The sequence below is a fragment of the Podarcis erhardii genome, assembly GCF_964252035.2.
Source record: "Podarcis erhardii genome assembly, chromosome: 11".
In the NCBI taxonomy this organism is placed as follows: domain Eukaryota; kingdom Metazoa; phylum Chordata; class Lepidosauria; order Squamata; family Lacertidae; genus Podarcis; species Podarcis erhardii.
In genome coordinates, this window is record NC_138501.1 from 45,003,839 (window position 1) to 45,018,541 (window position 14,703).

Below are 14,703 nucleotides of genomic sequence, written 5' to 3' on the forward strand. Positions count from 1 at the left end.
GTAATTTGGATGGCATTCCAGGTTTAGGGCCAAATTTACATGGGGACATCCCAAAATCAGATGGTGTGGTGTTTCCATTTTTATTCTAAAGCATCTACTCAGGGACAACAATTGTGCTCAGGGAGGGAGACATTTAACCCTTTCCCAACAGGGAAGTTTCCTTACCTGAATCCAACATATGGCCCATATTATTGACTTCCTACTTTCAAATACGTCCATCTGTTTTTCAGAGGCAAATAGAAACATTGGATGCTCCCCGTTTTAAATGCATTTCAATCATTTGAAACTTTGGAATCGCTACTGCTATTAAAGATTTACAAGCAGCTCTCCTACACACTTGCTCATGACTTATTGAGTAATCCCAGCGTGAAGCTTGCTGAGCTGCCCCCAGGAATCAGAAATCTGGCAAATTAGAACATCAGATAGTACTGGTAGCCTGCCATTCAACACAGCTGAATTTGGAAAACGTAGGGAAGGCAAACATCCACGTTCTTCCACTGAAAGTCCTCTGCCCCCCACCCAAAAAAACTTCATTACGAGCCAAATTTAGAACAGGTGCCTCTAAAGCAATCTTGCTGCAAAGTCCAGCAATTTTTAATGGACCATCAGATTAGACTCCACCTGAAGTGATACAACCAACACAGGCTTACCATATGACAGCTACTGCTGTTGAGTTTTGAATGTGTACATACAGGGCCATACCCAGTGCTGGGGACCTGCTGATGTGAGGGACTTTGATGCATGCAATGGCATATCCTCTTCCTCTGGTCTCCTCCATCCTCCTGTGTGCCCTGGGATGTTGGGGAACCTTCTGGAGATGATTGGGAGGCAAACTATGCAGAAATTCTGGTTTTAGTATGCTGGCTGTTTGCTGTAATAAACACTGATTTATTTATTGATTGGGAGGTACACCGGGGAAGGAGAGGAAACCCAAGTCCTATTATGGTAGTGGAAACTGATGATGAGCACTGCATTTTATTCTTTGATCCACAAGCTGCCCAGAGAACTGATGTTAGTCAGGGGGCCTTAAATTGTGAATAATCCCTAAGTAAATATTGGGGAGCCTCAGGCCTAGGGGGCCAAAAGCCACCTTCCAGACCTCTCTATCTGGCTCTTCTCTGCAGACCACACTCTCTCCCCAGCCACACACTTGCTGGACTGGAATGCATCCCTGAAGTCTTAATCTTTTTCAGTCTGACAGTCACAGTGCCTTCTGCCCAGCCTGCCAGGTGTCAAATGCTAGTGGATCAAATGCATTTTTTACCTTTGCACATATAGTAGGCTAGTTTCTAAACACTCTCACACATCTCTCTCTGTTCTTCATCCAGCCAAGCAAGAGGCATATTAGATTTCAAGGACACAGTCCAGTCATGAAAAGAATAATTTGAGGTGTAAGGCAGGGATAGTGAGAGGTGTGGCCTAGGGAGAAGGGGTGTGGCATTAAGAGAGTTCTGAGGGCCAGATACAAAGGCCTGCTGGGCCAAAACTGGGCGCTAGGTCTGCGGTTCTCCAACAATGTTGTAAAACATAGTGAAAACTCTCTCTCTCTCTCTCTCTCTCTCTCTCTCTCTCTCTCTCTCTCTCACACACACACACACACACACTTTCCTGATTTCGCGCTCCAACAGCCCAACACTGATTAAAAACATATTATTTTAATTTTCAAAAGGACAGTGCAGATATGAAACCACAAGATTACATTCCTTGACCATATTGTACAAACCCAGACACTAGTTAATAAAAGTTGACAATGTGTATGTATATAATATATATATATATATTTATAGATATTTAGTTTTAAAGCCACAGGTACTTTGGTACAACAAAGTAATGACTGACATTGTTATGCTGGCATCGCAGTCTACTGAGAGACATACAATACAAAACGCCCACGTTCAAGAATGTAAATCTTTTAACACGTACAGACCTGCCGCATAGACCAACGTAAAACATGCTCAGAATAATCTAACAGAGAAAACATTTTTTTTTAAAAAAAAAAAAAGCAATTGATCAATTAGAAGGTTGCTAGTGTTAAGTCAAGAGGGCAAAGGATACAAAATCTGAAAAGGATCATTTCAATAAATATGCTCAGGCAAACTACCTTGAATTATTTACACTGAAAGCCCTATTGTGCCGGGAGGACAGGCAGTTATAGGAGATGCTTCATAAAGAATCTATGTAAATTGGTGTTCTGAAAATAAGGGAAGAACATAAGTGATGCAACTTGCCTTTCTCTGAACGAGTGGAGGGAGGAATGTTTCGGTTTTATTTTGTTTTTAAAGTGCAAGAATTGTCTGTACTATTTGGGACTACCTAATCTCCCCACCCAAGTACAGGCCTTGTCTTATATAGATGATATGAAATGAGAAGGCAGGTCGTAGTACAGCAGAGTCAAAATAAAAATGTGTTTCTTGCAGAACACACACACACACTCACTCGCTTGCAACATGATAGCAGGGCCCTACCCAACTCCCACCCATTTTTGTCCCTGGCTTTTCTTATTTCACTTCTATAACTGTTGTACACACAGCTTGACTCAATATTATGTTTTACCTGGCTTGACATTTCCCAACGTAAGTGCTGGAATGAGATAAAGAAAGAAAAAATGTCTAAGGGGAGACAGACAGAACCATGCAAGACTCACGCTCCTGAGAAAAGCTCCAGAAGGTTCCACATCTGGCCCACAGAAGTACCCGATCCTAATGCGGAGTCGCGAGGAGGTTACCAAGAAAAAACTTGGGTTCTTCTTTTCATTCAGTTTCACAGTAGACTACCATTTGCTTTCTAGGATTCAGATTGCAGCTCTGGCACAGATGCAGGGAACCTGCCTCCCTCCAGATGTTGTTGAGAGTCCAACTCCCATTATCCCAGACTAATGGTCATGCTGGTGGCAGTGGGGGAGAGGTATATACCCACAAGATCCAGAAGTTCCTTATCCCTGCTTTAGCAATACCACACCAGCTTTAAGTATTGGTGTGAACTTAGCAGTCAGTGCGTTGGGCCTTAAGACAAATTTACAAACACACATTTGGAGAGAATGGGATTTCCCCAGAAGTATTAATCGAATACCCATTTTTAGGTGCACCACATGCCTGTTACCACTCCGTAACACTCCATTTTCTCACATGAATCCAATTGGATGCACTTCCCTTCCTCCAAGGACTTATCCTTAAAGGACCGCCATGCAGAGCCACATTGATAAACTCCTCCATGCTGTTGCAGTAGGCAAATGGATATTCCCGGGACACCAGGGCAGAGTTAATTCTCTCCTCATCTATTAAGTATGAACAACTCATCAAGCTTGTGGAGCCATATTGCAGAGGTGATTGGGGAATGCTTCGGCCGATTTATTTGAAAGCACTCAAAGAAAGTACCTTAAAAGCACCTGAGGAGTTGTAGCGTTCCTGTTGGATGCTACAGGGGACAGTGAAAAGTGATGTCTCCCACGCCAGCACACACCAAATGAAGCTACATTTCACTGCACTCATTCCAAGAGACTCCATCGTTTTATTCAAGATTTTTAAAAAGGGGAGAAGGAAGCCTGGAATTACCTCTTTATTTTCATACCAACTTTTCTATGCCCCTGGCAATTGTTGATCAATGAACCACAGATGGCCTGTTTTAAGTATTCTGTTGTACGTTGGCTCATTTTGTCAAGCAGCCAATGGAAGAACTGTGAGGGCAAGATAAGTTTCCTTCATAAAGGTACCTGGTGTCATTCTGACACTTTCTGCTCCTCCTCATTTCCAGCTCTGAGGAGAGGTGGAGGTGGGATCACCAGGATGGTGCCACCAAAGAGGAGTGATGTGCTATGGAATGAAATCTGCACAGACGCTGCTGAAAACCTCATATAGACTCTTATTATGCCAAACACAACAGACTTCACTTGGGATTCGGCAGCTTTTAGTACCCTGATGTCCAGAAATGGGGAACCCATGGATCTCCAGCTATCATATGTGGAGGTCTACAGGTTCTCCACCCCACTATAAGAGGAAAAATAGGAATCCTGGACCCTAATCCTTAATAGAAAACCATGCTTGCCAAAATCCCCCCAACATGCAGCTATTAAAAGTACAGAGGGGTTCCTCTTGAATAAGACATCTCAAAATTTTGCAGGGACTTTACAGTAAATGCAGCATGAAAAAAAAGGAGGAAAGCTGGGCTTCCTAAGAGAGGGTGCTTGAGAAGTCTTGCTAATGGTCCTCAGAAGAAAAAAAAAAAGTTGGTTATGAGATGGAAAGGGAGGAAAAGCTGCTCTTGCACTGAACCGTTAACAGCCCACGCACCAGACATGTGGTGTATTGTTTCACCAAAAAATAGCATGCAAAAATATAAAATTCCAAAAGCATAGCTACCAAGGTTTTATGAACTGTTAAAAATACCACTGGGGTTTTTCTTTCTTTCTGAAAGACACATCCTGTCAATTGCTTGCTTGCAGGTCAGGTAGAATCTCCCACGTGCAGCATTCTAGCAGCTGTAGTTTTCCAAGCACACACCTCTTCCTCCTTCCTTGAGGAACTTGTTAGTGCAATAGCTCTTACTTACAGACTACCATATGCTCATATTGCCCTCTAGGGCTGGCTTCAGGATTTGGGGGCTCTGCAGCAAGAGTTCATCAACTGAGCCATCTTAATAAGCAAGGGATGGAGGGGGAAGATCTCAGAACAGGCACCTCAGAATTCTCCATCTATGAAGTATGATTTTCGGCAAGCAAGCCTAACTCCTCTGTTTCATTCCTTCTTAAGGTCATCTTCCAACTCTCCATGTTGTTACAATTTCAGCTTTATACATTAACTGGGCTGCCCAGATACCCTCTTGCACAAGATCACCTCTGCATGAATCCCAAATAAAACTATGGGACAATAGTTTGGCCCATAAAGCAAAGACCACGTGGTGCTTAAAGTCTCTTCTCCAGTTTTCCCAGTGGGATCTTGCTGGCTTCAGGGCCAAAGCTGGAGCAGCCATATTGCTCTAGGACTTTACCAATATATACTTTGTTCTAACATGGCACCATGTAGGAATGGTACACAGCTGATTTTTATTATTATTATTATTTCAAAAGCTACGTTTTAATACATCACAGCCCCACCACAACATTTGGCTTTAAAGAACAATTTGGCACCACTCAACAGCTGGCAGCACAGCTACAGTAACAGAATCACCCTTTGATGCTCTGTTCCTATGCCTACCTTGCCAATTTTAAAATGCTTCCAAGTGCCAACCATATATCATATATTTAATCAAGGTTTTGCTTTTGTGATGCTCCATTCTTCAAATCAACATTCAACAGTTTTACATTTATTAGGTGGCCCACTCATAAAACAAAAATAAAAAATAATGCATTGAGGGAAGAGGATTAATTAAAAAAGCTAACTGCATTCATATGGACCTGTCTTCTCTTTACCCGAGGAAAGAGACTCCTTTAAAGCAATTACAAAGTCACCAGAGAAAGCGTTTGTTATTCTGCTGCCCATGTTTTTGGGAGACAATTCTGGCCTTGGTGTCTGAAGCATGGACAATACCTTTTGGTTTAGAGAAAAAAGCTTCACTGCAGTATGCACCGGCTCCTTCCCACCACTGTGCTAGAATTCCCGGACATCCCCTTCCTCTTTTAGCCCACACCCCTCCAATTCCACTTGGCCATCAGTTCCAATGTTACACAGGTCCTCAGTTTTATCCTGGAAGAGGATGCAATATTCTAAGCTCATCAGGGACATCAGTCAGCTGAATGTAACAGCAATGACTGCTTGGTATTAACAAAAAAATAAAAATACAAAGACATTTATAATAAGCTACATTAATATCCATTTGCTTTTTATAAACCGTCTGTAGCAAATGCATAATGTATATTGTAATAGAAGGCAACAGGACTAGAAGTGATTGCATGGGCCTACAAGGGTGATTCATTGTCTTATCATATAACATTTCAACAACTCTCTCCCCAATATAAGCAAGGCTTTCCTCTATTTACTGGCCTGGTTGCATTGAGAAGAACGAGGGCCTTTGGGTTTTCTATGAAGATGACATTGTACAGATAACATCTGTGGGAAGCATGGAAGCATGACTCTCTCAGCATCAGAAATAATCGGCCTTGCTTAAGACAACAGCAGCTGCCCCATATGGACCACAAGAGCTTCCAGGGTTGAATTTGGTGGTTGGTCGGGTCTGTTATTTTCAGATAGGACAATTTCTTGTTCATTCCCCTCTGTCTGAGGAGCTAAATCAACATGCACATTTCTTCTCTTCTGATTTTGCTGATGCCAGCTTCCCTGAACTTCCTCCGTTGGCTGTGTCTGAGACTTGACTCTTGTCAACACACTGTTCCATACGTTTCATTATCAAGTCCAAGAGCGTTTCCACAGCTTTTTCCACATTCTGGCCGGTAGCTGCACTTGTTTCAAAGTATGGGATGCTAACAGAGGAAAACACCAAAAAATCTTTGTCAGATGGGACATTTTAAAAATGGGGTCATTAACGAAAATGTCTACCCAGCTCTTCCTTCGAGGGACAACTTATCCACAGATCCCAGGTGGTCTTTCCTCAATACAAAATTGCTTTTACATCAACAGAACCACATCATAGACCTTCAGATCATTCCCTAGACATGCCTAAAAAGGCTTGCTTTGACTTTGTCCTGCTCTTCCCCCTACATAATAGGAGTGGAAATTGAATTTTTTTTAAAACTATCATTGGAGACTTTTGGAGTACCAGATAAAACAAAGACTCAGTCCCACCAGATTATGCAGGAACGCAAGGTATAAAAGAGATAACATGCTGCACCTTCATTAAAATTCCAAATACTAACCAACTTATTATTATTATTTTTTTTAAAGTACAGATTAGAAGTACTGTGCATCCCAGGAGAGAAAAATGTATGTGAAGCCTTAGGGCATGACCATGGATGCTAGTTAGAAAGTTGAAGTATACACTTAATTACCTTTCATAGGAGAGCTCTAAGGAGGCTTAAAGCCTTTCATTCATGTTAAGATTCCCATAACTGACTGGGCTTACCCGTATTTGTCTGCTAGATCTTTCGCTTGTCTCTCATTGACCTCTCTCTGATCTGACAGGTCAGCTTTATTCCCAATTAATACAATGTCCGGGTTCTCACAATACGCGTTTGCTTGCAGCTGGCCTAAACAAAACAAAAAAGCCTGGGTAAGGGATGTTGAAAAAGCTATCTGGAAAAAAGATAAGCGTAAAAACAACTGTTTCAATATGTGTGCCAAGAGGACTTGTTTTCATGTCAAGGTAAGAATTATGCACAACAGAAATTGGAGGCTTAGGAATTTTTGTTGCCCTAGGGTACAACAGCCCTTCCAATGAATAAATAATAAAATTGGAACAACAAAAACTTGTCTACTAAGGCCAAGTAGCAGAGAATTCATTTCCCTCACTACAATGGCAACAGAATATTAATAACCTGCACGTATGTAGTGCATTTGAAGTGTTGAAAGCACTTCCCACTATCTCAGTGGCGTAGCGTGGGTTGTCAGCACCCGGGGCAAGGCAAGTGATTTGCGCCCCCTAACCCGTGGATTTGCGCCCCCTAACCCGTGGATTTGCCCTAACCCCAGAAGTTGCGCCCGGTGCGGCCGGCCCCCCCTGCACCCCCCACGCTACGCCACTGCACTATCTCAGTAATCCCTCCAAAAGTCCCGTAAGGTAGGAAAATATTATTATCCCATTATGGCAGATACTGTACAGACATGGTGATTGCTGAGGCTTAGAGAATAGGAGTTCATAATAACATAGCAGCCCTTCTGGATCAGACCAAAGACTGCCTTATCTAACCGGCATGCTGTTTCCCATAACAGCCAACCAGATGTCTACAGAAAACCAACAAGCTAGGCATGAAGGTGAATGAGGTTGCCGTGATAAAGGTTAGCCAACTTTGCATTAGTCCTATCTCATAGTTCCATCTTTCCCACCCACCCTCAAACAGAAGACGATCGACTATTGGCGTATGCTGGGAGTGAAGAGTAGATTAACCCCCCCACACACACATATGCAATGCACACACATATGAACATATGAAAGAGAAAGGAACAAATGCTTAGTTATATTGGCAAAAAAAAAACCAGTCTTCAAGTCTGCCTGTTCAGTTTTTTATCTATAAAACCCAACTGGTTCATTCACCCCATCCCATCTTGTTGTAGCTTTATGTGGAAGATCTCAGCCAAGCTTTACCCAGAGAGGGTATGTTACAGTGTTATCTTGTGAGTCTGAAGCTAAGGCAAGATTTGAACCAGAGACCTCCTGGCTCAGATTGTTAGGATTCCTGCTCCGTGTTTGCAGTCGTGGGATTGTTGTCTATCACATGACGGTGTATGTTTTCATTCCACAGTGTGGGAAGTGACAGAGACAGGAGGTTTTGTGTTACTGTGTCCTGTGAAGTGGGACTATTGTCCTTTGTTTTTTCTCTCTCTTTGCTGTCTGAAGAGAAAGGGGAAGGAGCTAAGGCAGAATGCTATGAGTGTATTATATGTAAATAAAAGTAGACTAGCCAAAATGCTGTGCTACTGAGTTCTGTTACGCAAACTGCGAATACTCTGTGGATCCCTAAGTGTGCTGATGCTTCTTGGTATCAGCCGCTGTGGTGTTTGGGCTGAAGAAAGCTTTTAAAGCTCCCAAATAATCGACCAGGAGGGAGAGAACATGCCAGTCAGGCATGTGTCTCTACCAGGATCCTACACGAGATTAGGACAATCCTAACATGGTTATGGGCCCAGCACGCTTCCGCTGCGTCACTTTGCTGATTCCAGGAGACTCCAAGCAAGACTCCTTCCTCTACTGGCACTGGGTCTGTGGCCCCGATCCCTGGGCCCATAACCATGTTTCCTGGTTTCAATGCGGGCCCAACATTGCTTTCAAGGGGCCTGGGGGTCCAATACATGCAACTCACAATATGCCAACCTTCCTCAACATGTTGCCTTTCAGGTGTTGCTGGACTATAATTCCCATCAACCGTAAGCATTGGTGCTGATGGGAGTTGTAGTCCAAATACCTATGGGCCAGCAGATTGGAGAAGGTTGCTCCATGCTCTCTTGCTCTCCTCACTTTTTAAAGTTAGGGTGGAGTATGGGTTTTCCGAGTGCACTTTTAAAAAAATAAAAAATCCCAAGCATGGACAGAGATTCTGTCTTATCTTAGTAGTCCCTGTATGAAGAATGACAGATGCAATATAGCCTAATCCAAAAGCACTTGAGGGCACGAGAGGCAGATGCTCCCGCCACTTACTCATCCAGTTTCTGACATTTAAGAAGCTCTGTTGACTGGTGAGATCAAACATTAACAAGAAGCCCATGGCATCTCTGAAAAATGCTGTTGTGAGACTTCTGAATCTGCCAAGAGAAAGAAAGGGAAAGGATCAACATGCAGACTTAGCTCAGGAAAAAAGAAAAAAACCCACAGTAGGTAAACATTTTTCTGCTGCATGGTTTAATGATGTTGAAACCAAAGATAAATCACAGCGGAAAACTTTTAACATTCTCCTTTTTACAGGAAATATATGCACCAATTCACTGTTATTCCAATGGTACCATAAAAGCCGAGAAGCCCTCTTGTGGTTTACGATTTTTTCAGTTATGGACGTGAGTGTAAAAATGTCAAAAACTCTGCAACAAGCCTGTATGCCTCATGCAAAATAATGACAATTTTTGCACATTTGCTTGTTTTGTACAAGTGAGTCCAATTTTTGCTATCAAGGGGATGGGCAAATGAGCCCACCCTGGCTTCTGAGATTTCAGATGGTATTACTCACACACCCTTCAAGCACAACTCTAGCCATAATGATTAGCTAAGCAGGATGTTAGTTCATTTAAGTGAGAGCTGAGAATGATGCAACACTCCAGAGCACATCAGGATCCCCATAGCCCTGGCAATACAGCCGTACCTTGGTTCTCGAATGGCTTAGTCGCCAAACAAATCAGCTCCCGAACGCTGCAAACACAGAAGTACGTGTTCCGGTTCGCAAGTGTTTTTCGGAAGCCAAACATCCAACGAGGCTTCCGCTTGAGTGCAGGAAGCTCCTGCAGCCAATCGGAAACTGCACCTTGGTTTGCAAATGGTTTCGGAGTCGAACGGACTCCCGGAATGGATTAAGTTCGAGAACCAAGGGACCACTGTATCCAGTTGCCCACATTTATTGTTAATGGGACTGTCACCCAGTTAAATATATAATAACATATGAGAAATGCTCTGCAGGATTCTGATCCAAAGGCCCATCTCGTCCAGCGTCCTCTTCTCATATGGGCCAACCAGGCACCTATGGGAAGCCTGAAAACAGGACCCGGGTGCAACAGCCCTCTCCCCACTTGCAATTCCCAGCAACTGGTACTGAAAACACACCACCTCCAGCTCGTATCTATTGCTATTCCCACCTGCCATGGATTTGTCTAATCCCCTTTTAAGCCATCCAAGTTGAGCCATCATTGCATCTTGTGGGACTTAAGGCATTGGCTATATCTTCAGTCATTTAGTCAGTTAATTGGATTAAAATAAGCATATGAATAAAATAATAGGCTCTGAAGGAAAACATTACTGTTGCTTGCAAGATGACGCAAATGGCCACCATCTTAAAAGGCCCCTTCCAACTCTGTCATTCTATGTACATTTTATTGGTTGCCAGTTACAGAAACGTAATGTGGAGCTTCAGCAGCATGACAGCATCAGTTGCACAGACTCTGACAGAGAGCAGACGAATCTCGGACTTGGGAGATTTACATACCACAGGATTGCTAATAAAACCTCAGTGCGGTTTACAAAAGAGGGGCAGTGATACAGCCCCAAGGTACCCACAGGGTGGGATACCACATTGTCTAAATAATGGATCTGTTAAAGATTTGGCCTTTAACAGTTGCAATTTCCTGGCATTTTGGAGCTTGGGTGAATATGGAAAGCCACATGTTAAGCTGAGAGTTATTTTTAAAAAAACAAATTCTATACATAAACATGTATAAAGGTAAAGGTAAAGGGACCACTAACCATTAGGTCCAGTCATGACCGACTCTGGGGTTGTGGCACTCATCTCGCTTTATTGGCCGAGGGAGCCGGCGTACAGCTTCCGGGTCATGTGGCCAGCATGACTAAGCCGCTTCTGGCGAACCAGAGCAGCGCACGGAAACGCCGTTTACCTTCCTGCCAGAGCGGTACCTATTTATCTACTTGCAGTTTGACGTGCTTTCGAACTGCTAGGTTGGCAGGAGCAGGGACCGAGCAATGGGAGCTCACCCCGTCGCGGGGATTCGAACTGCCAACCTTCTGATCAGAAAGTCCTAGGCTCTGTGGTTTAACCCACAGCGCCACCCGCGTCCCACTAATCATGCATAGCTATTCATATAAATCCACACATTGTATGCTTGCTGCATCCTTCTTTCCTCCCACCCCTTTAATGGTTACCCTTGCCTCCTGGCCTTTGTTGCTTACACTCCTCTGCAAGAGGCTACACAAAACAGTGGCAGTCTTACATAATTCACATTTTGATTTGTGACTGCGAACCTATTGGGAACATTCATGAATATGCTTCCCAGATGGGCACAGCAGCTCTCAGCCCATGTAACCATGGCAAAAATGCCCCCATGTTGCAATTTCTCCTTGATAAGAGGATATCTCAGATGTAAAGCAGCCCTTGCACTTTAGATGTTGCACACGCGAGGACAACTTGCCAGATCACTGCTGACTGAGGTGTGCTAGAAAAGCAACACATGAGGATGCAACAGTGGCTGCAGCAAAACCCTTGCTGGAGTCACATGTGCCATGGCCTCAAGCACATTTCCTGGGCAAAGTTCTGACTGGAATCAATGGCACAATGTGCCTAACTTTAATATAGGAACAAGGCAGTGACCGCTTAAAAAAGGAGGGGGGACTTGTAAGCGTGCGTGTAATTAAATATCGAGAAAGGAGTGCATAAGTCTGTCAGGGAGTGAGGATTCTGTGCCTGGAAAAGGTCAGTGTATCTCCCATTTGCAATTCAATTTCCTCAGCAAAAAGAAATGGAGTAGGGGCTGCTGTATGCTGAGTTGCGCGCCATGGTATGGCCAGGAGGGGGAAATGTGCCATGCTGACGCCAGTCCTCTTGGTGAAAGTAACACACCCACATGTGCTCCATCAGGTGAACAATTTGCTCTTTCTCTAGTCTCCCTAATAACGCCTAACCTGCCTAATCTGAAATGGCCTAGCAGGATCGAATGGAGAACCTTTCATTTGCTCTTCCAGTGATTTCTGCTTCAGAGATGATGTTCTTATGCATTACCTTTCTTGCCCAGCTGTGTCCCAGAGCTGAAGATGGACCTTAAAGGCTTTCCCAGGAGAGCCATTTGACCCCCGGCTGTTGTATACCTGAAACACACCAAACAAAGCTTAGCTGTTTATTGAGGCAGAGTGGTGACTTGATACACCTTCCATTAAGGCTGAGAACAACATGGCTGAATGGCAGGATGGAGATACAGATGGATAAGGGGAGAAGTCATCAAACACTGGAGTGGTCTTGTAGTGGTTGTTTTTGTCACCAAGAGATGCCCACAGAATGGAAGATGAGAGGATCCCAAAGGATGTGCTTCTATAGGGAGCTGGCTTCAGGCACCAGACCAGTTGGCACACCACCTCTACAAATGCGACAAGAAATCTAGCAACATCAACCTCAACGTGTGGGAATCCTTTGCAGATACAGTTGGGTTGTGTATTGGTTGTAGTGACCAGAAGAGGAATGACCACTGGGAGGAGTGCAGAGAAGAAACGCCATGGTGAATCTGCAGCAGCACAACCAGACACCTTCATCTGCCCCAGCTGCAGCAAAACATGTCTTTTCTGCATCAGTCTCTATAGCCATAAAAGGTAAAGGGACCCCTGACCATTAGGTCCAGTCGTGACCGACTCTGGGGTTGCGGCACTCATCTCGCTTTATTGGCCGAGGGAGCCGGCGTACAGCTTCCGGGTCATGTGGCCAGCATGACTAAGCCACTTCTGGCGAACCAGAGCAGCACACAGAAATGCCGTTTACCTTCCCGCTGGAGTGGTACCTATTTGTCTACATGTACTTTGACATGCTTTCAAACTGCTAGGTTGGCAGGAGCAGGGACTGAGCAACAGGAGCTCATTGGGGTGATTCGAACCGCCGACCTTCTGACTGGCAAGTCCTAGGCTCTGTGGTTTAACCCACAGCGCCACCTGCGTCCCTTCTATAGCCATAGCAGGCACTATAACCTTCAAGTTTGACTTCACCCCCAGAGGTGCACTCTTCTATTGTCTCTTGAGACAGATGGATGCAAACAAGAACAAGAGCATCCTGGATATTACCAATGCCATGTGTGCATGATGGCAGAGAGAGGGCTGGTGTAGAATGGATACAGTATTAGACTTGGGCTGGAGAAACCTAGAATCAAACCCAACTTGGGCACAAAGCTTATTTGGAGGCCTTGGCCCAATTACTCTTTCTGTGCTTATTTTCAGAGTTGAGGTGATGAGGATATGAGGAAATCCTATGAGGTCTGGGTGGCGTACAACAGTCTGTTGCTACTGAACAAACTAAAATAGTAGTCTGACCAGGGGATCTGAGGATGGATGACAATTTTGTTCATAACAACTCAAGCAAAGGCTGCACTATCAAAGTAAAAGTGTGAATGAACTGCTCGGGGACTGACTTGTGCCTAAATGCTAGGAATGGGCACACCATTAATGAGGTGCATTGATCTTCATTTGTCCTTTGCCTTCCATGAATATCTGAACACCAATTTCATTCATCTTGGAGCACAGAGATGGAGGTAGACTGGTGTACCATCCCATATACTTCCAAAAATATCTACCAACCCCCAGGCCAGATCCAAACAGTTGTGTTCTGAGCTCCATATCTCTAGCAGGGGCTCTGAGTGTCACTGCCTTCTCAGAGTAAATCCATCACGTGCTGAACAAGCTGCTCCTGAACCCTGGGAGAAATTCAGGAGCATCCTCTGGCACAGGATAGGGACTAGCAGTCCAGGGGCATGAAGTTGGAAGCCCCAACACAGATGTGGAAGTGTAGCTGAACAGCTGTTTGGATACCAGAGAACATGAAGTGGTTGTTTAGAAAAAGGAATGTTATGTGCCACAGTAACTAGAAGTTATAAATGAGGCTAAAATGAGGTTATAAATGAGGTTAAAATGCAGCGAGGTCATCCTTTTTCACAACTCAGATGAAAGCTGCTTTGGGGGCAAATGTATCAAAACACAGTATTTCATAAGAAATGACGGATAGATGCAGGCTACAAATGGATTGTGGCTTAAGGAGCACACTGGATGCAGAGTAAATAAGAGTGTGTACACAGCCTCAGTTTCCCACAAAACTAACAGGATATAATGAGGCAAGAAAAGACTTAATGCACGGTGAATCAGCAATATATTGCCTTGACCTTGAAAATGGTTACACTGATATATTACAAAAAAATAGTATGTATCTGTGCAAAATTGCACATATAAAAGAAAACATTCACAAAAATGCCTCTTTTTTGTGGACGACAAAAAAAATAATCCTGTGGCAAAGGCTTTTTTCTTATTACAGCTTGTAAGCAAGAATGCTGGCTTTTGTTGATTAAACCAGCCTTTATCAACCATGGGCCCTACAGAGAAGCTGACAAGTTGTGTTCTGTAACATCTGTAGGGCACCAGGTTGGGAAAGGCAGGATTATATATTTAGACTGCAGTCCTATAACCAGTTACCTGTAAAGTGGG

The 14,703-nt window shown here is 43.9% G+C and overlaps 1 protein-coding gene across 5 annotated transcripts in view; it reads right to left on the minus strand.

Moving 5' to 3' along the window:
* Positions 1-1,995: 1,995 nt before the first annotated feature.
* RAB27B (RAB27B, member RAS oncogene family) overlaps positions 1,996-14,703 on the minus strand; it is a 111,640-nt gene continuing 98,932 nt past the window's right edge. For all 5 annotated transcript variants that reach the window (XM_081881708.1, XM_081881710.1, XM_081881709.1 and 2 more), the window contains 4 exons: positions 12,254-12,339; positions 9,241-9,344; positions 7,012-7,135; positions 1,996-6,412 (listed from right to left, as the gene is read on the minus strand). In XM_081881708.1, the coding sequence (XP_081737834.1) occupies positions 6,223-6,412; positions 7,012-7,135; positions 9,241-9,344; positions 12,254-12,339 (504 nt within the window). In that variant the 3' untranslated portion in view covers positions 1,996-6,222. The remainder of the gene's footprint in view (positions 6,413-7,011; positions 7,136-9,240; positions 9,345-12,253; positions 12,340-14,703) is intronic.